The sequence below is a fragment of the Bos mutus genome, chromosome 12 (assembly GCF_027580195.1).
Source record: "Bos mutus isolate GX-2022 chromosome 12, NWIPB_WYAK_1.1, whole genome shotgun sequence".
NCBI lineage: Eukaryota > Metazoa > Chordata > Mammalia > Artiodactyla > Bovidae > Bos > Bos mutus.
The window spans coordinates 40,469,875-40,497,692 of record NC_091628.1 but is presented as its reverse complement, the minus strand read 5'-3'; the positions used below and the strand labels follow the sequence as shown (position 1 = coordinate 40,497,692).

At 36.6% G+C, this 27,818-nt stretch overlaps 1 protein-coding gene across 2 annotated transcripts in view; it reads left to right on the top strand.

Annotated features, from left to right (window-relative positions):
* The first annotated feature begins 1,299 nt into the window (after positions 1–1,299).
* PCDH9 (protocadherin 9) overlaps positions 1,300–27,818 on the top strand; it is a 1,155,874-nt gene continuing 1,129,355 nt past the window's right edge. For both annotated transcript variants that reach the window (XM_070380570.1, XM_070380569.1), the window contains exons 1-2: positions 1,300–1,835; positions 3,050–6,220. In XM_070380570.1, coding sequence (XP_070236671.1) covers positions 3,185–6,220 — 3,036 coding nt within the window. In that variant the 5' untranslated portion in view covers positions 1,300–1,835; positions 3,050–3,184. The remainder of the gene's footprint in view (positions 1,836–3,049; positions 6,221–27,818) is intronic.

Sequence of the window (27,818 nt, the reverse complement as noted above, 5' to 3'; positions counted from 1 at the left end):
TTACTGAGGTATCTGGCGTCGTAGGTACAAATATTCGTGGTTTACCGATTTTAAACGTTCAGTCAAATATGGACAGTGCTTTCGGGGCCAATATTTAAAGAATAAGGCTAATTCTTTTCGAGAGTCCCTCTATCCCGCTTTTACATGAAAATAAGAAATGCATCAGGATACTCGACGACGGGAACAGGAGTCAGAAAAACCAAGTGCACAGGGAAAGACAAGTACTAGTGTACACGTCAAGTTGGAATCAGCAGACAGTGTAGGGGAGAGAAACGTTCCACAGCTTGGGGAGCAGCTAGACCGGACTCCTTCCAGCGTTTCGCGACCAAAGTTTGCAGCTAGGTGAGCTGAAGCGGCTTTTGCCACGGCCGCGCGTCCGGGAGAGCTCGGGTTCACAGGTTCTGGGCGCGGCGGGAGCAGAAGTACAAGCACAGCCTGGATCGGCTGCCGCGGCCCGTTCATGCGGCTCACGGCAGGCTGGCCTCAGGCTGTCTAGGGGATCCCAGAGGCTGTCATTTTCCCTTTCTCCGGGCAGCTTCCGTCACCCTACACGAAGGGAGTGCTCAAATTAATTTTCTTTCCTGTTTTGATTGAGATTCGAATATCCTCTGTCCCGACCTTTCCAAGTCGCCCTCTCTGCCCTTCTGGCCAACGTTCCTGCCAGGAAAAGCCTTTAGTTGCGGCACCGTGAGTGTAGTCCTTCTAACGCGCTCCGGGGATGTGCTGGCCGGTGCTCCGCCTCGGAGCCCGGAAGAACTCTTTCCCATCAGGGCATTCTGGTCCCCCCATTTAGCAAAGAGAACTGTGGAATGTGCGCCCGCAGCTGAGCCGCCTCCGGCATCCCCCAACCGCCCGCTGCGGTGCCCGAGGCTCTCGGATCTGCGCTCGCAAGCCCCGCCTGCCTCCGGTGCCGCCCCTATTCGGGCGACCGCCGGGACTCGGCCTCTGGCTGCCCAGACCAGCCGCCGGCCCGCAGTGCTCTTGAGAGCCGCGTCCGCTCGGGCCTCGGGAGCGCCGCCACTTCCCTCCCGGGCCAGACCCTGCTGGGCATGCTCAGTGCGCCTCCTGGAACCCGGCTCTCGCGCAGCCAGGATCGGGTCTCCGGGTTTTCGCGGCTGCCGAGGGGGCACTGGGGAAGGGAGGCTGGGAGACAGTCAGCGCCCTGTTCCTCTCCCGGCTGCGGCCGCCCGCACCGCAAGATTCGGGCCAATCAGGGTCCGGAGGCGGGGCTTCGGCCGTCACGCCCTCCCTCTGGGCTTATTGAGAGTTATATCAAGAAATTCAGTTCAGAGAGGGAGAAGGAGAGAGGGGCAGAGGCAAAGGGAGAGAGAAAGAGCGTGCCAGACAGGAAGGAGCGCCCTAGAGTCTCAGAAGCACGCAAGAGATAACCAATTAGGAATTTTTCGGGCAACTGTCACCCCGGAGAGCACCCAGAGACTCACCACCACCCCAACTCTGACGTTTCCTACAAGAAGTTAGAGACTTAAGCAGTACTGACATCGAAGGGAAATGGTATACTTGATGCTGTGGAAAATACCCCTGAGCTGAAGAAGTGCAAGTGGATGTAGTGTGTGTGCTAAATACCAGGAGAGCTCAGACCCCGTGGGTAATAGAGACGAAATGTGGAGAGAATGACTAACGACAAATCTGTGAATTTGTTCTCTGGAGTTGCTAATTTGCCAGCCCGAAGCAACACATTTTACAAGGAGAAAACGTTTTGCTGCTTCTGATTTCTCCCCAAACTGGTGCTACCAAATGCATGGCTTTCTATGTGTTGGAACAGCTCATTCCTAACTGCAGCATACCGGGAAAGGGGAAAGGTTGAGGCAACTAACGTAAGTGTAAAGTTTCGCATGCACAATTGTAAATTTTGTGTTTAGATATGTCCTCGGTGTAGACGAGTGATGTTTATAACTGGGTAGACGGTTGGGGCAGAGCTCACCTACTAGGCTGTATCTGCATCCCTACCTGCATCACTCTGCCGGAACTAATCGCAGGCATCAGCCACCGTGCAGCCTAATGCAGATAAGATTAGAGCCTGGAAACTGACCAGTTCTACTCAAGTAGGTAGCTGCCTGGAGGCTTGTACCCGTTTTAATTGCAGTTAGGAGGGCATCGAAGCAGAAGGCTTTCTACCTGCATTATTGACTCTCAGTATTTATGTGTGGCAGACGTTACTAATACTATAAACGGAGATGGGGTTAAGAACTGCATTTTTTTTCCCTTTCCTCTTTTATGCTCAGTAGAAAATTTTGTGCAGTTACATGGAAATGTTAGCTTCATTTCACTTATGTCTTGGCACTCTTTTCCACCTCTAGGATAAGGAATCCTATGTTATTATATGTATTCTAAAAGTTTTAATGTGTTTATTAATTCTAATGGGGATAATTTAGCAACATGGAGAAATGAGAGCAAGGTCTGTGTAAACTGAAGGTCTTGGTATTGTGCTTTTAGGCAATGAGGTTATGTAGTGGCCGGTGACTACTGCTTCTGATGCTGCAGCAGCATGTCCGAATGCTTGCTTCCCAGTAAAATTGTATTCAGAAGGCAGCTGAAAAACTGGGAGGGAAGAAAAAAAGATTGTTTAGAAGAAAGAGATGACTCAGTCTGGCAGAGAAGAAAACACATCACATTTGACATGTGACAAAGCAATTAGCAGGAACCATAGCTAAATACTTGGTGTTTTTCACTAGCTCCTGAAAAAACTAAGGGAGGTGGGTTAGAAGCCAGGAGATGGGTAAGAGGGGGGAGGGGAAGAGGAAACCAAGGACGCATGTTTTGAATTAAACAGTGTCCTACCAACAGTGTGGGTGAATGCAGGTAAAAATAGCAGTTGCCCTTAATTCAAAAGTAGATAATTTTATTTTCTCTGGGCAAATGCAACAAGCAGGGGCTATTTGGTGTTTTTATTCACAGAGTTAACTTGCAAACAGTGGCAGAGCAAACTGCCATGTTTACTAATATGCAGTGGAAAATGTGTTGTGATATTTCATGACTGTGTGCTTTTGTTTACTGAAGAATAATGTTGTCTATACGATTGTGTTGACAGTGGCTGTCTCCAAATAAGCGATGAGATGTAATGCATCCTCCAGTCCATGCACGCTTCCTTTTGCAATTTGTGCCTCATTCCTCAGTGGAGACCTTTAAACCCTAAGTCCAGGAAAAAGAAAATAAATACATTATCATGGACCTGAGGGATTTTTACCTGTTGGCTGCTCTGATTGCCTGTTTAAGGCTGGATTCCGCAATAGCTCAAGAACTTATTTACACTATTAGAGAGGAATTGCCTGAAAATGTACCCATAGGAAACATACCAAAGGATCTGAACATTTCTCACATCAATGCTGCCACAGGGACCAGCGCCAGCCTTGTCTACAGACTGGTTTCTAAAGCTGGGGATGCCCCTTTGGTGAAAGTATCCAGTAGCACTGGGGAAATTTTCACAACCTCCAATAGAATAGACAGAGAAAAACTCTGTGCTGGAGCCTCTTATGCTGAGGAGAATGAGTGTTTCTTTGAACTTGAGGTGGTGATCCTCCCCAATGATTTTTTCAGGCTGATCAAAATAAAAATAATTGTCAAGGATACCAATGATAATGCCCCCATGTTTCCATCTCCTGTCATCAATATTTCCATCCCAGAAAACACTTTGATCAACAGCCGCTTTCCAATTCCATCAGCAACAGATCCTGACACAGGCTTCAATGGTGTACAGCATTATGAATTGTTAAATGGGCAGAGTGTTTTTGGACTGGATATCGTGGAAACTCCGGAAGGAGAAAAGTGGCCGCAATTGATTGTTCAGCAAAACTTGGACAGAGAACAGAAAGATACCTACGTGATGAAAATCAAAGTAGAGGATGGAGGCACCCCACAAAAGTCCAGCACCGCCATCCTGCAGGTCACAGTAAGTGATGTAAATGACAACAAGCCAGTGTTTAAAGAGGGTCAGGTGGAGGTGCACATTCCAGAGAATGCTCCCGTGGGCACCTCCGTAATTCAGCTCCATGCCACTGATGCAGATATAGGCAGTAATGCTGAAATCCGGTACATTTTTGGTGCCCAGGTTGCGCCTGCAACCAAAAGACTCTTTGCTTTAAATAATACTACTGGGCTCATTACAGTTCAGAGGTCCTTAGACCGAGAGGAGACAGCTATTCACAAAGTGACAGTACTGGCTAGTGATGGCAGCTCTACTCCTGCTAGAGCAACGGTTACCATCAATGTCACTGATGTAAATGATAACCCTCCGAACATAGACCTCAGGTACATTATAAGTCCCATCAATGGCACCGTGTATTTGTCTGAGAAAGATCCTGTCAATACAAAGATTGCCCTAATTACAGTTTCAGATAAGGACACAGATGTGAATGGCAAAGTGATCTGTTTTATTGAAAGAGAGGTCCCGTTTCATTTGAAGGCAGTATATGACAACCAATATTTGTTAGAGACCTCCTCTTTGTTGGACTATGAGGGCACCAAAGAATTCAGCTTTAAAATCGTTGCCTCTGATTCTGGGAAGCCCAGTTTAAATCAGACTGCTCTGGTAAGGGTTAAGCTTGAGGATGAAAATGACAACCCACCAATTTTCAACCAGCCTGTAATTGAGCTGTCAGTTTCTGAAAACAACCGACGTGGGTTATACTTAACAACTATTAGTGCCACAGATGAAGACAGTGGGAAAAATGCAGATATTGTTTATCAGCTTGGACCGAATGCCTCCTTCTTTGATCTGGACCGAAAGACAGGAGTTTTGACAGCCTCTAGGGTCTTTGACAGAGAAGAACAAGAAAGATTCATTTTTACAGTAACTGCCAGGGACAATGGGACCCCTCCCCTCCAAAGTCAAGCGGCCGTGATAGTTACTGTTCTGGATGAGAATGACAATAGCCCTAAGTTTACTCATAATCATTTTCAATTTTTTGTGTCTGAGAATCTGCCAAAGTATAGTACTGTGGGGGTAATCACAGTGACAGATGCAGATGCTGGAGAGAATAAGGCTGTGACTCTTTCCATTCTAAATGACAATGATAATTTTGTGTTGGATCCCTATTCTGGAGTCATAAAGTCAAATGTCTCATTTGACAGAGAGCAGCAGAGTTCCTACACTTTTGATGTCAAAGCCACTGATGGGGGACAACCACCCCGTTCCTCTACTGCAAAAGTAACTATAAATGTCATGGATGTCAATGACAATAGTCCTGTTGTCATTTCACCTCCTTCTAATACTTCTTTTAAGTTGGTGCCTCTCTCAGCCATTCCTGGCTCAGTGGTAGCAGAAGTTTTTGCAGTGGATATTGACACTGGAATGAACGCTGAACTTAAGTATACAATTGTGAGTGGTAACAACAAAGGCTTGTTTCGGATTGATCCAGTAACAGGTAACATCACCCTGGAAGAAAAACCAGCACCAACTGATGTGGGCTTGCACCGATTGGTGGTCAACATAAGTGACTTGGGATACCCTAAGTCTCTACACACACTTGTGCTTGTTTTCCTTTATGTTAATGACACTGCTGGCAATGCTTCCTATATCTATGACTTGATTCGCAGGACTATGGAGACCCCATTGGACAGAAACATAGGGGATAGCAGCCAACCCTATCAAAACGAGGACTATCTCACCATCATGATCGCCATCGTCGCAGGTGCCATGGTGGTCATCGTTGTGATTTTTGTCACTGTTCTGGTGCGCTGTCGCCACGCATCAAGATTCAAAGCAGCTCAAAGGAGCAAGCAAGGTGCCGAATGGATGTCCCCAAACCAGGAGAACAAACAAAACAAGAAAAAGAAAAGGAAGAAAAGAAAATCTCCCAAGAGCTCTCTTTTGAACTTTGTTACCATCGAAGAGTCCAAACCTGATGATGCAGTTCACGAACCTATCAATGGGACAATAAGCCTGCCGGCTGAGTTGGAGGAGCAAAGCATAGGAAGATTTGACTGGGGCCCGGCACCTCCAACCACCTTCAAGCCGAACAGCCCTGACCTGGCCAAGCACTACAAATCCGCTTCTCCGCAGCCGGCTTTCCATCTTAAACCAGACACTCCGGTTTCGGTGAAAAAGCATCACGTGATTCAGGAGCTCCCGTTGGACAACACCTTTGTCGGGGGTTGTGACACCCTTTCCAAACGCTCTTCCACTAGCTCAGATCACTTCAGTGCCTCAGAGTGCAGTTCCCAAGGAGGCTTCAAGACAAAGGGCCCCTTACACACCAGACAGGTAAATGAGCACTTTTACTGGTCTCTAAGTACTGCATACAAGTGCCCAGTCAACCAGTATTAACGTGCCAGTGTGTCTCTTGTTTTGGTCTAACTTTAGCTTAGTTATAAAGAGGGAAAAAAAAAACTTGACCCCTTTTCTATTCCTCTGGGGCTCAGTCAAGAATTTTTAGAACAGCTTTGAAATTTCTGAGTTCTGAGAATTATTTAACCTCCCAGTTTCCTTCAAATGGCAAAAGATGAAAAGAGGAAATTATTCCAAAATGTCCCAAGATAATGTTTGCTGAAGAAGAAAACCTGTCCTGATATGCCAAATTCTGCTCCTGGGGTTTCCAAATTGACTACTTCAAGATTTTTACATTACCTTTTGATCTCAAAAGTCACCTTCAAATCTCAAGTTTTAAATGACTTTTGAAGGTCTGACTATAATTATGTTGGAGCTGTGGTTGCTAAAGGGGTTAATTTTTTTTAGTCTCTGAAAATATAGTAGAATATTAAATGTACATCAGCTGTGAAGCACATGATTGTTGGTAGACTGCAGCTAAGCCATATAGGAAGTCTTCTCTTTGATTTCAGATGATTTTATTGTCATATAGTAAATTGAAGGTTGAATAGACAGGATTGCAGATTGTCCACAATGGCCAAAGTACTCTTTCAAAAACAGAAAGAAAGAAAGAAGGAAGGAATACTTTCTCCCTGTTAGAACTGATTTATACATAAAAGAATAAATCCATTGTAAATATTCTCTCATCTCAGTAATGCATAAGTGATCTGTCATAACTCATTTTAAACTGTGAAATATGACATGTGAAGAGGGATTAATAGGCTGAGAAACTCATATTTCAACCAAATCCAGAATTAGTTTTTCTTAGGTCTAATAATTCCTTGTTAATAAAGATTTAAATACAGTGCTGTCTAATTTATTTCACTGGTGCTTGTCTGTTGCCATGAAATTTGAGTGTCAATAATAGCCTGTAGATGGCACTAGGGTATCATGTCGCTTGTGCTGGCCTAGCTCCAATCCCGCAGTAGCAAGTAAAGGGGGAAGGAAAGATCAATCTGGTGCTATAGCCAAAGATACCTTTTATTTAATGATAGTTGTTCTGGAGCAACTAGCATTTAAGTTCATTTGCTTGCTCTTTTGTGATCAGTTCTCAACACACCAACTTTCTATGACTTCGTAATCCAAGTTCTGTCTTTGTTGGTATTGAGTCCACCTATGGTGATGACCCATATGAATTTGTTACAAGTAAGGAACATACAAATTTCAGAGAATCAAGTAAAGCAAAATAAAATTTGGACAGTATTGACAGTCATTGCTTAGTGTTTGAAAACTCAAGAGTTTTTTTTATTTTTTTCCTTGTTGGGGTGGGATGGGTGAGAATGTTCTATTGAAACTCTATTTGTCTCTCACCATCCAGTGTTTGTTGCTCTGCAGTGACTTTAAGGTTTCATGGTAGTAAGATATTTATTAAAATAATTTTAACAATGAATCAGAGATACTTCAGAATGTTAAGTATAATGCCTATGATTTTACAGCTGAAATTTCCATTTCTTGAAAGGTTAAATATCTAGAGGATTTAGAAAGCACATATACTTAGAGCTTGAATGTACAGGATGAAAGGAATTAAGTCAGTACGAAGGTTCTAGAGAATATGATGTTATTCGATAGACATAAAATTTGGAATGAGTTATTTTCGTATTAACTTCATCAGCTTTTTAAAAGAGGTTTGATGTTTTAAAATTAAGAACATTTCTGAGTTTAGTAGAGGTTTGTAAATGTTGCTAAATAGTTAATCATGGTGAGAAAAGTAATTTATGAAACTAAGTGGATTTAAATATAAAGTTGCTATTTCAGTGAAAAGAAAATATGGCTTTTTATTATTTACTTTCAATGGGTGGGTAAGGTTACCACAAAATACTGATGATAATTTGTGATTTGCACAATATCTTAAAAATGTAACATGACTTAAAACTTTTCATGTAAAATCTGAAATTTGTTTCCCAGAGAAACATGCTGAAGTTATTCCCAGATCATTTTTCTTTTCATATTAAGTGTGGTGGGTATTATGAGCATTGATGTACAGACCCACTTTTTCTGATTTCTTCCCCAAAGTTGGATCTATATATAGTACTGTGACATATAGATATAGTTCAGTGACATAAATGTTAAGGTATGAGAAAGATCTTTCGTCAAGGTTTAGTCAGTCATAAGGAAATTTGTTTGTGTGATGTAATCTTTGAAATAGGATGCTGAATAATTCTCTAACTGGAACTAAAGTGCATTTTAGACATTCCCTGAGACCCTGCGTCACTGTGCAGTTCTCCTTGTAGGCATTTCAGTGTTCAAATGTAGCTATAATTCACTATTATGGTAAAGAGCTATTGAAATGGCTTTGGTTATTTACGCCTTTTAGAAGTTTTCATGCTGAGAAAGAAAAATTGCAATGTTGGAGAAAAAGAGTATTTATGGAAGTAAGGACAGGTGATGGTGATAGCAATATGTACAATTTTAGTATAAAAGAGGCATATTTTCTATGAATGAAGAACACACATTATATACTATCCTTTAAATTGTTTTTTCACTGAACTATATGGCTGTTATTGAAGATGTTCTAGTTAAGTTAAAAAATAAAAATTCTTTTTTTAGCTCCTTCAACTAGTGGCTTTTATAAAAATGTGCTCCTGAAATAACACGATCTTGAAAAAGTAGGGTTTATTATAGCAAAAGCTTTCAGAGGAATTTATAAACTAAGGTAGGATCTGTGAAGATTTTTAGTTGAATGGAAAAGGATTGCTGTTAACAGAAACACCTTTTCACTTTATGGTGCTAGTAGATGTGTGGGTAAAATGAAAGATTATTGAGCAAAGTACTACCAAATTTAAATATCATGAGTTTGTCTTATCTGTACAATGAAAACCTATGGTCTGACTTTTATACCATGAGTTTGCTTATAGTGCATTGATTCTTACGCTGTGTGACATTTTTTCTCTTGCTGTTTTCCCTCATGTGACCTTGCAAAGAACGTACAAATCAATAATAAACCACATTCTTCATCTACTCTATTTTACTAAGCTTTCATTTTCCTTGAATATAACAAATCTGTCACTGAATTTTATGCAAATTATTTTTATGAAGTTTTGGATGTACCCTTAGCATTCACAGATTAAATAAAATGTCCTTTTTTAAAAAAGCTAGATTATATCTTAATATTTATTCATAAATAAACAAAGTTCATTGTCATAGGCTTGAGAGGATAACAACAAAATCATTTCTAGTAGGACTTTAAATGATAAAGCTCATTGATATATTTTCTCTAAAAGGAAAATATCTTCTTAAATTGAATATGATTTTTAAATTATGGTATTAAGTTCTCAAATTTTAGAGTGTCTCAGAATCATCTGGAATGTTTCTTAAAACATGTTGGTCCTTAGTCCCAGAGGTTCTAGTCTGGTGTCACTGGGGTCAAGTCTGAATACTTGCTTTGCTGACAAGATCCCAGGTGATAATGATGTTGCTAATCCAGGAACCCACACTTTGAGAACCACCGCCTCAGCATATTAGGACAAGAACCGTTAGCTTCTTTCCTTTTCAGATTATCATTTCGAGAGGACCTGTTTTTGCACAGTCCAACTCTCAGCTCTTATTGACAGCAGTTTTATTGTAGCTGGAGGCTTTACAGTAAGCTGTTTATTGCTGTTTCCCAACGTGGCTGACAGCATTTGGGGAATTAATTTTCTTGGCCCCGGTGTGCTTTTTGTGGAGGTGTAAATGAAAATGTTAAAGAATGAAAAAAAGTGACCTATTTACATTTGACAACTTCTTCCAGTAATAAAACAATCTGTAATAGTTGCACTGTGAGTTTGGTTCTGGGTAAACAGTCATGTTTAATTTCCTAAATAAAATGCTTAGTTTAGAGCTTAAACATCCTTGCTTTAACTTTTCACAGTCTAAAGTAAGTATTTGCTCATATATACATTTGTGTAGATATTGAAGAAATTATACATTGAAAATGTATTTGCATGCCATACTCAAGTGTATACATGTACTTTTACAGTATAAAGGGAATTGCTTCTATTCCCAGTCATTTAGAGATACTATATTACTTTTATGATTACTTTTCATTTTTGAGTAATCCCATTGCAAACGCTGCTGAAATGGTGTTATGTCATGTAAAATGCACAAGATAGTTATAGAATTGCTATTTAGAACAGTGAGAAATAAAAATGAAACTGAAGGGAGCAAATGCTAACTGGTGTGAAGCGAGCAAAAATTTTAAGATATTTTAAACTACTAAATTTGGCAGTATTCTGTGAGGGATGCATATAGGTGGCATATGGGGAAAAAAATTGCTCCTGAAGATGCAAATTATATTAAAATGTTATCTGTTGTGATTTTTGTTTCTGCTCCTTTGCTTTGGCTAAGTGATATGATCATGAAGTCAGTTACAAAGTAAAAGACACTCAGACACCTTGGATATTGATTCAGGAATTTGAAGTGAGCAGGGGCCATCCATTCAGCCTGGCTACCTTTCCTCTTGGTTTTGTAAGACAAATATTTAATATCTTTAAGCTTGATACACCTAGGGTGTAAAATTCTGGTTACATTTTAGCTTTTGTTGCTAATAACCTTAAGGAGAATAAAAATAAAAAGTTACCACTGTACTGAGTATGGACATGTCTACTGATTATTGAACATTTGTTAACATAGAGAAAATAATTTCAGTAGTTAGAATATTCTATTATCTTACTTTTTATATTTTGTTGCAATGGATTCTGTATATAGAAACTCTAAATTGATGTTCCCTTGGCTTCAGATGAGTCATCTTCATGGTGTCACAGAACAGGCTTTAGCATCATTAAAATTACCATGTAAATATTGTACTAACATGTTATACTCTTATGGTATGTGCACAGTCTTAATAGTTAAATATTTCCAGCTAAAATTTATCTTCTCATAATAGCACAAATTAAAATATAATACATGAAATAGTAAAATAGAATTTAAATTTAATAAAAAGCTCAAATCTAAAATCATATTTCCTCATAACCAGTTCTGAATTATTCTGACTCAAAGTTTTATTTTCATATTGATATATATGAGCTTTGGGTAAATTGCTCCCAAAATATGAGAAATAGCAAATACATGCATTATTTTTCAATTATTTTATGTGACAGTACTGAGGTAGGAAAGTGAGACCTTTAAATTATCTTCTTATAATTTCTGTTTTCATAATTATTTCTGATATATTATTTAGATTGTTTGATGTCTAAATTTGGGGTTTGAGGGAGTGGGAATGCAGAAACCACCAAATGGGAAAAGCTACAGTGTTTGTGTTGGTCTAGCAGTACCAGACCAGGGGTTTGCAGGATTCGAGGTCATGTTAACTGCTTGGCTCATTTTTAGTACTTCCTCAATTTGATTTTGTCAGAGTTGAGCTCTTAGTTTGCATGCAATTAAAACAGACAAAAGCAAGCATGGATTGTTTACCACTTTCACTTAAAATCCTTGCAGTGAGCTTTCTCTGAATTTAGTTTGGTGTTTTCTTGAAGGGAAATCCTCTATTAAAACTATAGATTCAACCCTTGATAATATTAACAAATCAGTTAATATCATATTTCATGTAGTTGGAAACTAAATAGGATTTATTTTATGTGTGTTCTTAAGTTTTTGCTTTCTTAACAGTTGATTTTATGTTTAAAATCTTTCTCAGAATTTATTACATAATAGTGCCCTAAAATTTATATCATATTTGTTGAAATATGGCTCTAATCACAGATGAAATATTTGTGAGAATTTAAGAATGCAAGTCAACAAGATGCTTTTTCAAAAGTTTTAAGTTATCTAGAGGCATAGGTGTCATGTTCAATAAGTAATAATGCTAATGTGGTATGACCTTTAAATTGGTTAGTTCCCCTAAAATTTATATCAGATCACAAAAGCAAATCCAAATGTAGAAATATGATCTCTCAATTATGAAAGGAAATATACTTCACTGTTTGATTGCATCAGTTGTTTCAGATAGCTATTAAATCTGTCCAACATTTCATTTGAAAAGGAACTCATGCTTTTTGCCTTTGTTTGAATTGGGCTGTCAGTCATCAGAAACATAGAATAAGATAGATATATTACCATGATTGACATTTTCATTTTGATTTATATTCTTTCTTTTCCTAAGCCAAGATTCATTAAAATGTGAAATTTCTAAGTATGTTCAACAACTACCCATTCCTTAATAGTAAAGAATAATGGCAGAAATAAACTGGAGAAACAACCCATATATAATCTATCTCACTCATATTTGTCCTATAGGCAGTTTGTTGCATAAGCAAACAGAAAATAAGAAAAGAATAGTGACAGAATTGGAATTTTCTGAATCATAATATTGATATTTAATTTTAAGACATTCAAAACTTAACATTATTCATTAAAAGATTTGTCTTTACATACTTATCCATTATTTAAATGGCATGTGAAAATATTTTCCTCCAATCTTTAATAGTTTGATTGATTTTAATGCTAAAAATACATATCACATTTAAAATAATGGACTTGGGACCACCTGTGTAGCTGGGAGTAATGAAGATACATACACAGGCAAGATCTGTGAGACACCTTTGATTGATTCTTTCTAGTCATTTTACACTAATTATCCTGGAATTCCTTGAGAAAATATATGAAATTAATTTATTTGTGTTTGAAGGAGTATACTATAGCCTTACCACTCATTAGTATATAGAGATGTGTAATTATACAGGCAGCAAGAAAGAATGGAAATTTGTTCAGTTTGACTGTGTTTATATAATATTTTCTATTTTAATATTCTTCCTTAGTTTGTCTTTCTATCTGACCATCTCTGCATTTTAGTATTACACTGCTTTGTTAATATCCAGGCTTTGGCCTTTTTCAGTCTGTTTAGCAGTTGATTAAGAAATACGCTAATCCCTTCCAGGATATTGAGAAACTAATGGATTGAAGAGTATTTGGGTCTTTAAGCTTCAATTGTAAATGGTATGAAGAATTGTCATTGAGCTGATATTTGCATATATCTCTTCCAGTGCTAGTTACTTTGCCTCTTTTTTGTCCTCCTAATCTTCAGCTTTCATTCTAAGAATATTTATTTTAGTCGGAAATAAGCATGCCAGTGATAGAAATTTGGGATTCACCTCCAAATGAATGCCATCACAGACAGGGAAGTTCTGGCACATTTTGCATAGGTCTGTATGAACACAGTGAACCCTTCATAAGCTCTTAGATTGCAGGAAATCAGTGCTGAAAATTAAGTGGGGTTTTAAAGATTTGCAAAGTAGAGAGCTTTGTATAATGCTGGTATTGCAGGTGCCTATTAAATGTGAAGTAAAGGCTTTGTAATACAACTAGCTAACACGTTTCCTTCCACATTAGAGTGATTTGTAGCCTAGGGAATTAGTCTTGCCTATTTTTTCCAAATGTAGAAACACTAGATGTGTCTGAAAGAATAAAATCTCAAATACATGCTTTAGAATGAACAGATTTACTCTTTGATGATTCTGGTTATTCAAGGTAGATGTTGCAGGTCTACATATACTTACCTGTGTTACCTCTGATGTCCATGGTCTGGCCTTCACCTTTCCTAAGAGAAACTCAATTATATGTATATACTCTCCTCTAAACATAAATCAGATTAAAACCCCAGGTATCTATAAAGCTGTAACATTACCATAATGAAAAGGGCTTTCTACTGAGTGCTTTGATCCTCAAAGGAATAGCTGTTGAATCATTTCTCAAATTGTATTTTTAGAATTCCATCTTTGCTCCATTTGTAAATAGTGTGTATTTGTAGAACAGCAATTCATTCCAGACTTACATGGGTTTAAATATATTTACTTCAAGACAGGGTTCAGCAAAATGCCTCGCAGTTCTTTAATGCTTAATGTCTTTGGTCCTGTTAGATATAAAATCAGTGGAAATAGCCATGCCTATTTTTTAATGATTTTACAAACCCTGTATTTTTATCTACTAGAAAAAGTATATAATCCATGTGCAGATCACAGTAGGTACAGTGGACTTGCTGAGAATCATCACAGATGATTGATTTTGAAAACAAAACAGTTTTTGTGCAAGACAATAGCAACTGCAATTCAGTAAATGAGGTTTCTTTCCTCATTAAACAAACCTCAAGGAGAAGCATGGAAACACAAGATGTATAAAATGAAGACATATCTTTTGTAGAAAGACAGTGTCTTCTGCTGACAGTATTTCCCTAGTAGATCTTTTCTTGAGGAAAAAACTACTCGTGCTTTTTTGGATTCAGAGGTTGCAACCTATCTATGCCTCCGTGTGATAGCAGCTGCATGTTGAGGACTTTCAGATACACAGCTACCTAGGATTCACAGGAAAGTTTTTGTACGGGGTGCAAGTGACAAATGGAGACAAAATGGAGTGAGTTCTGAGCTGTGAGCTGATGCCTGCCTGTGTCATATATTCATGTCATTGAACTGAGTTTCACATTGGAAACCTAGAATTACAGTAGTCTTCCTTGTTTGTCAGCTGTGAACACACCTAGACTGGCACCTTTTCTTTGTTTCATTTCTTGTCATTCTTTAGGTGGACTTTATTCACTTATGTTAACTCTTATACATTGGTTTCTTAGTTACTTGATAGATTTTTAAATGATACTAACTTCTGTGTATCTTCCCTCCAAAAAAAAAAAATCAAACAGGATGTTTTGTTCTAGAACATCCATAAAGGGTCAAATAAAATATGCACAAGTGTGTCCTTTCTTCATAGAAATAGTGGATCTATTTTTCCTTTGAAATTTTCAAAATTGGGTTTTTCATACTGATACCATTTTCAAAGCTAAGAAGTCATATTAAATTTAACTGTATAGTTTAATAATGTTTTAGTACATTCAAATTCCCAACATAATAGATGTTAGAATTTTTATGAAAATAATTTTCTTGCTGCAAATTGAAATGAGTATCAAAATTGCATTAAACCATGGTAAAAACAGATACAATCTTTAGGATATTTTAGTTTGACATGAACTTATTTTCATTCATGGTCTTAACAGCAAAATCTGCCAAGCAGTGATGGCAAAATATGCTGAATTCACTGATTGATTTTTAAACATGGTAATAATTAAGCAGAATCATTTTGACACCTTAAGTCTCTGTTTTAGACAATTAAATTCTGCTTTAGCTAAGGGTTATTGACTTCTGGATGATACTAGGAACAACACCCTTCAGGGTTTAAACTATTCCTGTAGGACCATCTGTTATTGGTGGGGCTGAGCAGCCTCTCCAGCCATGCAGTGTCAATCCCAGGTGTATATCTAGGATCGTTCAGAGCACAACCCTGGTTCCTCATGATCTTTCCATCTCAAATGGCAACTCAGTTAATCAAATACTGGTATATCATAACTTAAAGCTTCTTATTTAAGGAAAAAATAAGAAAGTTCCTCAAAGTAGAGACAATGTCTTATTTACCTTTGTATTTTCATGACTAAACCTGTACCTTTAGGTACAACAGTACCTAAAGGAGTGAACTTCATAGTCTTTCAATAAATATTGACCTAATGAGAGTATTCAGCTGGAATCATGCCTTATATATGCATAGTATTTCCATTGATAATCTCTATGACAACTACAGAAAGAAGACTTTACCATTCTTTTTTCATATTCTAAGCTTTTAATAACAAACAGTGTTGTGATAGTTTCAGATGAAGGAATTCAGCCATACATATACATGTATGCATTCTCCCCTGCCAAATCCCTTCCCATCCAGACTGCCACATAACATTGAGCAGAGTTCCATATTCTATACTGTAGGTCCTTGTTAGTTATCATTTTAAACATAGCAGTGTGTACATGTTCATCCCAAGCTCCCTAATTTTCCCTCACACCCATGCTTCCCCTCAGCAACCATAAATTTGTTCTTATTCAACTTATGTAAAAATCTAGAGACAGAAAATGTATGTTTGTTTTTTTTTTCACGTCTCATAGCTACAGTTGTTATTTCCAATCCAGTACCTTACCTCCACACTGGTATTTCTTCCTCATATGTATCTACTTTTACCTGTTAAACACTCTTTTCAGGCCATATGTAAGTTTGAAACATTTTCTTCATTAGTGACATTATTTTTGTTGGAAAGAACTACAACTCATTTTTTTAAATTTTATTTTATTTTTTAACTTTACAATATTGTATTGGTTTTGCCATATATCAAAATGAATCCGCCACAGGTATACATGTGTTCCCCATCCTGAACCCTCCTCCCTCCTCCCTCCCCATACCATCCCTCTGGGACGTCCCAGTGCACCAGCCCAAGCATCCAGTATGATGCATCGAACCTGGACTGGCGACTCATTTCATATATGATATTATACATGTTTCAATGCCATTCTCCCGAATCATCCCACCCTCTCCCTCTCCCACAGAGTCCAAAAGAGTGTTCTATACATCAGTGTCTCTTTTGCTGTCTCGTATACAGGGTTACTGTTACCATCTTTCTAAATTCCATATATATGCGTTAGTATACTGTATTGGTGTTTTTCTTTCTGGCTTACTTCACTCTATATAATAGGCTCCAGTTTCATCCACCTCATTAGAACTGATTCAAATGTATTCTTTTTAATGGCTGAGTAATACTCCATTGTGTATATGTACCACTGCTTTCTTATCCATTCATCTGCTGATGGACATCTAGGTTGCTTCCATGTCCTGGCTATTATAAACAGTGCTGCAATGAACATTGGGGTACATGTGTCGCTTTCAATTCTGGTTTCCTCAGTGTGTATGCCCAGCAGTGGGATTGCTGGATCATAAAGCAGTTCTATTTCCAGTTTTTTAAGGAATCTCCACACTGTTCTCCATAGTGGCTGTACTAGTTTGCATTCCCACCAACAGTGTAAGAGGGTTCCCTTTTCTCCACACCCTCTCCAGCATTTATTGCTTGTAGACTTTTGGATTGCAGCCATTCTGACTGGCGTGAAATGGTACCTCATAGTGGTTTTGATTTGCATTTCTCTGATAATGAGTGATGTTGAGCATTTTTCATGTGTTTGTTATCCATCTGTATGTCTTCTTTGGAGAAATGTCTATTTAGTTCTTTGGCCCGTTTTTTGATTGGGTCATTTATTTTTCTGGAATTGAGCTGTAGGAGTTGCTTGTATATTTTTGAGATTAGTTGTTTGTCAGTTGCTTTATTTGCTATTATTTTCTCCCATTCTGAAGGCTGTCTTTTCACCTTGCTTATAGTTTCCTTTGTTGTGCAGAAGCTTTGGATTAAAGATAATCTCTTTAACAAGTGGTGCTGGGAAAACTGGTCAACCACTTGTAAAAGAATGAAACTAGAACACTTTCTAACACCATACACAAAAATAAACTCAAAATGGATTAAAGATCTAAACATAAGACCAGAAACTATAAAACTCCTAGAGGAGAACATAGGCAAAACACTCTCCAACATACATCACAGGAGGATCCTCTATGACCCACCTCCCAGAATATTGGAAATAAAAGCAAAAATAAACAAATGGGACCTAATTAAACTTAAAAGCTTTTGCAACTCATTTAAAAAAAAAAAAAAACCTGTATTACAGGGCAATTCATTGCGCCCAAAACCTGCATTACTTTCCAGTAAACTAATTCTAGACTTTAAGATTAAAGTGTGGTAAGCATATGATGGAGGCCCAAATGAGTAAAGTATATATGAGGAGAGTTCTGATTGTCTGGTGTCAACTGCTGTCCCTGTTTCCCTCGGCAACAGCTAGGACTTGATGACAAAATCTCTAGTTAGGTTTAAGGGTTTGGGGAGGATTTTGGGGGAGGTTGATGGCTGAAGAATCCTCATCTTCCCTAAACTAAGAAATTTTGATCTAAACTAGCATGCCTCCATTCATATTTTGGAGGTCCAGTGAAGACTAACTAACCTATCATCCTATAGATGAGCAGGTGTAAGCATTCTTAGACTCTGAATTTTGACATTTTGATTTTTTAAACAGTGAAATATAATTAACATCTTTATATTGTTTATCAGTGTCTTGACTCACTAATGATTTCTGAATATATATCAGAGAGAGAGAGAGAGAAGCGGAGAGTTAAAACAAAACCTGCTGATTCTAATATACATAAATACACTCGTATCACTTAATTAGAGATATCTGTAGTTTCCATTTTTACCCTCATTTCTTCCATACCACTGTGTTTGCCCATCATAACATCTTTTTTCATGATAGAATATAATAAGAAAGGAAAGAGTGAACATAAACAGGATCAGATTCCTTTTCTTCCAAGACTCCTCATCCAGAATTTTTATTTAAACCTTTGAATACTTAGGTAATTGAGTGATTATTTCTAAATAATGATCAATGGCTTCACTTTGATATCTGCTTAATAGAGACAGTGTGTTTTGGAGGAGGAAAAAAAAAAAGTCATCATCCCTTAATAGACTTTTGAGCCATCTAGACAACACCCTAGAATCACATATGAATTCTATAAAAAGCAGCAAATTAATAATTGAATAGTGAATAAGTGGTGTCTAGCTACTATATTAATTTTAGAAGGATAAATTTAGTGTCTAATAGAACTCACAGTATAGTTTCTCAAGACTCAAAATGGACCTTTGAGACTATTTGGCCTATTTAATTTCTTTTCCCCATGAAAAAATTGAGATTATTACAAAAAGTAGTTTAATATTTGAAGTAAAAAAAAAAATGACTTGAAAAACTCCTATTTCAAAAATGTGTCACGTTCAACACATAATTTGAATGTACTATCCTTTGCTTTTCTACTCTAAAATGGATGTAATCAGGCCTAATCCCTAAGGTTGTGATGAGATTAAATGAGTGCACACATGCTGCTGCTAAGTCACTTCAATCGTGTCTGACTGTGTGCAACCCCACAGACGGCAGCCCACCAGGCTCCCCTGTCCCCGGGATTCTCCAGGCAACAACACTGGAGTGCGTTGCCATTTCCTTCTCCAATGCATGAAAGTGAAAAGTGAAAGTGAAGTCGCTCAGTCATGTCCGACTCTCAGAGACCTCATGGACTGCAGCCTACCATGGGTACATGTAAATTTCTGGCCCATGGTAAGTAGGCAGACACTCCAAAAACCTACCTATTTTTCCTCCTATTTTGCTCAAGGATGCCAACTTACCACTAATAGAGGGGCCTAATTTCACTTCATGAATGTTCTCTCCATTTTATTTTTGGTAGTTTTTTTGAATGTGAGTTTTATACCTTTTTAAAACTGTATTATATTGAAGTATAATTGATTTATTTACAATGTTGTGTTTCTGGTATATAGCAAAGTGATTATATATACCTATAATGCAAAATATTATATGTATGTATAATTGAATTTTATATCTTTTTAATAAGCAAGTTATCTCTGTTAATCTGCTTTAAGATTAAAACACTTTTTGAATTATCTAGGATTTCTGAAAAGTTGACTTCTGTAATAGCATCAGAGAATAGCAGATAGGATGTTATATATTTTCTTTTGATTCTAATTCTTATTGTTTCACATTTGTATAACTGCTTCATCTTTCATTTTGTGTATTTCACCATTTCATTTGCATTTTGTGTTTTAAAACTATCTTGCTTCTTTTAGTATTCATTATTAATTTACTTCCCCATGGATTTCCCATAGAAACTCCTCTTGTCTGGGGATTTTCACCTTATACATCATTCCTATTAGTCAGTACTTAACACAGCTGTAGCCATTTGAAACCTGCTGGGTTTTGCTTCCAATTATTCCATAGACTAGAAAGCATCTCTGTTGAAGTAATGGCATCCATGATATAATCATACTAGTTAAAATGCCTTGGAGTATATGGATCATATTTCTGAGATTCATCAGATTTATGCCAGAAGCATAATAATCAAGTTTTTTTCTTTTTATTATTCCTCTGACTCTAAATTAATATATGTTCATTTATAAGATTTTAGTGTCTTAGTATGAATGTTTATAATGTTTGAGTATATGGGTGACATGATAACATGAGTCCCAACAAATGAAAATATAACACAAGTGATAGTATTACCTGAAAAATAACTTTTCTTAATATCTTGGGGCCAAAATCACTGCTTTATATTGGAATAGGTGAAATAATCAAGATAAAATTAATGATTTGCATTTAAAGTATAATGTAGTATGAATTTATTGCTAATTTTTTTAACTTTATCAACTAAATAGAAAGTAGATATAATCAAATTTCAGTGGCCTCATTGTAAAAATTAAAATTTTCAGTTCCTGTTGATGTTTACTACCCTCTCAGTACTGTTCCATTGTTTTTGGATCTGTCTTTTGATTTAGTTCTAATTTTTTATATAGACAGTAGGTCAGTAGGTAGAAAGGACTTTAAAACAAGTGATGATAAGAAAACTCACTCTTTGTGCTTAGAAAAATTTGATCTAACAGAGAATGTATGGCAAAGTGGCATAATTTCTTTTAAACCACTACCTCTTGTAGATGTGATGTCCCTCATATGGTATTAGGGTATGGAGCAGAGTGAGGACATAGAGTGGATGTTACCTCATGGAGTTGTAAGAATTATAGCATGGCATATAAATTCTACTTAATCCCACCACAGCGGGATACAGGAGATACTCAAGCAAAATGAGGGTGTTAGACATATTTTAAATGGAATCAGGCTTTAAGTATTTAGGTTCATAGTTTTATTTAAAATCATTAGTGTTCTTATGGCATCAAATACATACACGTTATATATATTTATATAAATGTAAATTAAGATGGCCACCATTTTATGTTTTCTGTATCAGTGATCTACTTTGTTAACTCTTAGAATGGAGAGGTGATTGTATATCCAAGAATTTTATGTACATTCCAGTTCAGATAATAACTAAATACTTTATTCTAGGAGGAGAATTATATTTCTCCCACCATTCATGTCTTTCCTTATGTGATCAGAGCTCACTTGATTCTTTTCATTTAGCAATGTGAAGGACTTTCTCTGCCTGCTGAGCATTTATCTTATTCAGGCATAAGCTTGACAACTAGAAGATATCCAACCTTATCACTAGATGACTGAACTATATTATATCTTCCTTAATGGATACTAAAACTTATTTCAGAATTATATATTATAGTTTTAAAATGTGTATTCTTTTCTAATTCTGCCTTATAAACCTATGAAACTTTTTTGCTGCCAAAGAACTGTGATGTGATCCACTGATACATATACAAATTAATCTCTTATTTTTCATTAATTCTGTTATTTAACAGACATCTATTGAATAACTGCTATGATCTAGGAACAGTGTGAGACAATGGGATTATTTTTTTGAAATGAGTAAGACATTGTCTTTGCTTTAAAAGATGCCAGTGTTTTAAAACACAGTACATTTTTTCCTTGGAATTCCCTTATTTAAAAAAAAATGAGTTTTCTCTCTCAGTTTTAAATTGATGTCATCATTTCCTTGAAATATATTTTTTAAAGTCTTTTTTTTTTTTTTAACCAGTGCTGGAGACTTGATCTTTCAGTAGGGTAATAAAATTCTAAGATCTATTGCTCTAATTATAAGAATGCCAAGTTTAAATTTATCCTGTGGTTAATTTAGAGGGAAATACACTTTTCATCCTTAAAATCACACTTCTTCTGCAGGCAAAGGTGTTAATAAAATATGGTTGCAAGTAAAACTTCATTTTGTAACTATATGAGATTAGCATATTTGCTATATTAAAAAATCACTTTAAAAACATGGCACACATTGTTAATGTTGAATAATAACTCAAGTTAAAAAGGACCGTCTTCTCTAAAAGTAGAGTCTCATAGAGATCCGTTTTGAAAGGGATATTTTGAGTTGTGCAAAAGAATGTTCAAACTTAGCCCTTCAAAAAAACATAAGCCTAACATAGACATGGAACATAGATGTTAAAACTCTAGTTAGAATAAATGTTTGGTTTAATCGGCTTTTACCTCCAGATGGTTCTGATTTGGGCAAGTCCATTTACTTATGAATATTTATCACAGTATTTCAAAGAATGGATACAATGACATAAATTTGAAAATGAAACCTTTATTATAAACTTTTTTCTTAAATTAAGAAACATTCATATCCTGAAAATTTGGTTTTCTTTAATCATATAAGAAAATGTCATAATTGGGCTTTACATTTCAGCAAGACACTTATTTCACTAATTTACATATGGGTGCATGTTTATATGAGCAGGTCATTTCAAAGTTTCAATGTAATATTTGAGCAAAAATCTTTGTTTTTACACATTTTTGCGCAAATGTATTTTTAAAATAAACTCTTGCTGCCAGAAAATATACTATTTTAATTGTAGATAGGCTTCAGTAGTACCATCAAGCTGGTGCCTAATTCCAAAACGTTCTTTCCAACTGTTCTGTGGATATTTAGGCAACTATCTTCAAGTAATTACTGTAATATACACAAACTCTTGTAGACCTCAGGAATAAGGTGTGTAATAGTCCTTGTTAATTAAATATATTGATTAAAATATAAACATTTTTGGAAATTATAAATGTATTGATATACTCAGTCATGAAAGTAAATGTAGTTCACTTTTTAATAATGTGAAAATATGGACAATTTGGAAGGTTAGTTTAGTCCCAAGTAACAGGATGGATTAAGATTAGTAACAGATATATTTAAATAAAGTTTGGTGTGGAAATCACATGAGGACAACTGTGGTAACCAACTTCTACATAAAACCAGAAATGTGGCAATCTCAGCATTATTCCTGATGACAGTACCATTTAACTTGGTATTGTTATGTAGTTTTAATTCCTTGCCTATTATGATTTTTATAAGTAACTATGAATTACTTTGGAGAAGGCAATGGCACCCCACTCCAATACTGTTGCCTGGAAAATCCCATGGACGGAGGAGCCTGGTAGGCTGCAGTCCATGGGGTCACTAAGAGTCAGACACGACTGAGCGACTTCACTTTCACTTTCCACTTTCATGCATTGGAGAAGGAAATGGCAACCCACTCCAGTGTTCTTGCCTGGAGAATCCCAGGAATGGAAAAGCCTGGTGGGCTGCAGTCCATGGGGTCGCACAGAGTCAGACACGACTGAAGTGACGCAGCAGCAGCAGCAGCATGAATTACTTTACCCAGGAAGAAAAAGCACTAGAGATTAATTTTCATAATTTTGATGCACATTATTTTCTAGTTTTTGGCAGTAATAATATCTATTCAAAACCACTTATACTTTGCTAAATTTCACTTAGCATCTTGAGAATTCAGTTTTCCCATCTGAAGTAGATCATTGGATTCAACCTTTTTTATTTCTATTATTAAAAATTGTACTACAGCTTTTATTAATTCCTTAGAGAAACATCACTCTTTAGCAGGTTTTCTCTTACCACCCAACATCTGCCTGGCCTACTTCTTTCCATCATCAGTTGATATATGTTCAAACAGCGCAAATCAGTGTTAACATTGACTCAAGAAAAACAATTACAAAGTAAATCACATAGTTCGGTCTTTTCTGACAATGAACGATTTGCAATATTCTCATTGTTTGCATGATCTATGTTATCACTCTCTTGCATTAGTGTTGATAACAGAGTGTTGCCATTATCTTCTTTGAGGTCTCTGCCTGATTAATTTTCCCCTTCTGAACTAGAAAATTAAGTTTTTCCTCCTAAATCAAAAATCACAGAAGAGAAGAACTATAAAATCTCAAGATTATTGGTGTTTATAATTTGATTAGAAAACTGTCAATTTAAAATAGTAGGTAGCTACCATATTTTTATCAGTAATATTACTTTGACTGTGTTTGATTTTTTCTGTAGTAGACATTAAGATAAATTGGAGAATTACACATAGTTTGGGGATAATATGTAAATATAGATTTTTAAAAGTCAGACACTGGTAATTTTGATTGATGGTATTATTTATTATCAGGATAAGTTTTAGAAAGCTAATTAAACCTAATAATGCTCATTGATTTTATTGGCAGCCTATTCATTCAAAGATAAAATATAAGTGGAAAAAACAAATAATCATAACTGTTTATGTGAAGGAAAATCAGGTTTGGGAATAAAAGAACTGAATCACAAATTAGCTGTAGCCCCCATACATACTACCTGAATGTCAAACAACAAGTAATGTTTGTTTAAAGGAATATAAACTAGAACTATGTCTTGCCATAGCATAGCCTACCTAGCACATTTTCTCCAGAACACTCCAGAAACTTCCCTACAAGGACGATTCTGAAACCTGGACAGGAGTCTAGGAATACTTGCTCCTGTAGTATTGTAGTGATTTCTGAACTTCAAAATATACTTGCATTTATTTACTGCATTGTGCTCTTTCATCTTATTAAAAACTTTAGGAAAACTCAATTTATCCATATTTTCAGTGGAAGTATTACAAAAATATTATGCTGTAGGTGGACAGGTTTAGAAGTTACTTTGCAAGCTTGAAAAGTTCATATAGATGGAGGAGGTATAATTACAGAGATGCCACATGTTGGCCACAAGATTTTTTTTTTTTTGGTTTTTCGTCTTATGCAACTTCATCCAATGCTCATATTCTGAATATACAGCAACAAAGATGCCTTCCTTAACCATATGGCTAGATGCTTATGATCTGTTTTCTGAATATTTTTTCCCTGGATGTAAGGTCAAATGGAGGTTTTTTAAAAAAAAATCCAAGCCTATTTAATGTCTAATACAGGTGACAGTGAATTATAAAGAATTTAAAAGTGTTATATAACAAACAGATTAGTATCAAATGAATGCCCTGTGATTTTTGCATAAGAGGCATTTTAGCTATTTTGAGCAGTAACTGATGGAATGAGATGTAAGCAATCTCTGGCAAGGTGAGAAGCTGGACAGGCCAAGGCTTAGAATCCTTTTTCAGAGCTTTGTCAGAGCCAGGCATTCTGGGGACAATACAGTGAATCACAGCTATATGATTAATCAAATCAGTTCTCTATTGTAAAAAGACAAAGAGATGATGCCCACATTGGCATCAGATTTGGAATTGGATGCTTGTAGATGAATGAATTTGTGTAGACTGTGCCTTCCAATGTTTTGCCTGGAAGAGAAATAAATCCACTAGGAATCTGGACAAAAGCAACGTTTAGATAATCATACAAGAGTTAGAATAGCCTATATAGAAGAAAAGCTAACATTAAAAAGAATAAATTCATTGTTCTTAATGACTAGCTATTGAGTACTTTAACAGAATTAATCATTATCACTAAAAATGTAAACATACTTTAAACGTGTATAAAGTCACTGGCCACCATAATTTCAGCTAAATAGCGAACAATTTCATGGGAGAAATGGAAGATATTTGGGGATCTGTAAAGAGAAGTTCTGAATATTCCCTTTGGCACCCCATCTCTTTATTTCTAGAAATTTCAGTTTCAGTGCTTTGAAAGTAGATTTCCAACACCAGATAATGACAATCAGCCAACATATACTTGAGTACCCACTGTGCTCCTGGCAGTCTTCTCAGCCCTTTACATGTATTTTCTTAAATAGGAACAATGACCTTGTGTGTCAGGTATTATTATTAATGTCCCTCTTTTCAAGCTGAATAGAAGTTAAATGATTTGCTTAAGGTCATAGTTGTAAATGAGAGTAGTCTAGGACTTGAACCCTAGCAGTTTTACACCAAAGGCTTTGCTTGTCATTGCTAAGCAATACTGCCTTTATGATTGAACTTCTGTTTTCAAAAATAAAATGGTGGCATGTCATCAAGAGTTACCTGAGCCCCCAAATAAATTATTTCTGTAAGTATAAAAAATAAAAGCTCAAGTCTAATTTAACATTTCTGTTTTTAATTCCTTCAGTGTACAGATGTCAGCACTGAGCACATGACTTGATGATACAGCCATGTATCATGTGAGGCATGTGTGTTTCTTCACAGTTTATAGTGAGCATTCATGGACATCGCATAGTAAGAAAAGTAATAGCATTTCTGTGTTTTAGGCAATAGAATTCTGGAAACTTTTCACCAACAGTGTATTTTGGCAGTGAATTTCAAACATTCTGCTAATCTCAAAATAGAATAAGAATTTTGTGATTATTCTTTTTTAACTGCTCTTCATACTAGATAAGGAGGGATGTAGAGGAAATGGTATAAACAGTAATGATAACTAAAAGATCTCTCTTCTCCATTAGACTAGAATGCTGCTTTTCTCTTCTTTTTTTCTTTTTTTTTTAAATTCATTCCAGCCCCTGCTCTTCAACAGGTCGGAAGCACCAACTATCTTCCATCTGCCTCTACACAAACTTGCCCACTAAGATCAACATGTGCCTTCCCCCAACCTATCCATAATGCACTGGGAGACTTAGCTTCATGTCTGTTTGGAAACATGTATAATAAGCTTTTATTATTGGTTATAAAATTTTAGTCCTAAATTTTTTCCAGTTTTATCACCTACAGCCACAAAAGATATCCAGTAATTTCAAAGAGTTATGTAAATCTACCATATTTCATTACTGGCTTCTTAATGTGTCCTTGGAGAAGGCAATGGCACCCCACTCCAGTACTCTTGCCTGGAAAATCCCATGGACAGAGGAGCCTGGTGGGCTGACATCTGTGGGGTCACACAGAGTCAGACACGACTGAAGCGACTTAGCAGTAGCAGCAATGTGTCCTTGCCTAAAACTCTAATAGGAGGTGGTAAACACACTTGTCAACTACATATTGGACTTTAAGGATCCCCCTTAAATCTAAGAACTGGAGAGAACCATTTCAGCCTTATAGTAAAAAATTTTGTTTATCATGGATTATTATAATGGATGGCTTCCTAGGTGGTGCCAGTGGTAAGTAATCTGCTTGCCAATGCAGGAGATGTAAGAGAGGCAGATTCCATCCCTGAGTCAGGAAGATCACCTGGAGTAGGAAATGGCAACCCACTCCAGTTTTCTTGCCTGGAGAATCCCATGGACAGAGGAACCTGGTGGGCTACAGTCCTTGGAGTTGCAGAGTCAGATGGGACCGAGCCAGCACACATGTACACACTCGCACATGCACGTATTATAATGGATGGGTTCTGGTAAAATTCCTAGGTAAGAAAGCTACAATTTTAATTTGAGGTTCATTTGGAGGTGAACATGAAATAGCTGAGAGTTCTCCTTGCACAGTTTTCCCTATTTCATTTGGCAAAGGAAATTGTTTCTTGGAATAACATGCTAACTTTTTGTCCACTGTATATAGTGGCATAGGGATCATTGCATTACTCATGGATGCTATTCTTATTTAAAATAAAATTTATGTCACATTCCAAAAGAATAACAAGGATCTGTTCTTACAAAAAAAAAACAAGTCTGTTGATATGAGACAAACAGATTGACTTAAGAGTCCAACAGTCTGTATTTTTGAAGCTTGAATTACTCACATTTTGATTGCACTTACTTTGATTTTGGGGTGGCAGCTTTTTCTAGCTGACCCTTACTAATAATCTTCAGTAGACAGAAAAATTTAAATTATTCTAATTAAAGAGCAATATCGAACATGTTGACTAAATGTAGATTTTGTGTAGTTGATTAGACGAGAATTTGGTAAGGTTTTAGATCTACCACTGATACCAGAAAGCTAAATTCATTTGTGGATTTGTTAATGAACTAGATTGGCAGAATGTCCTTGGTTTAAATTATT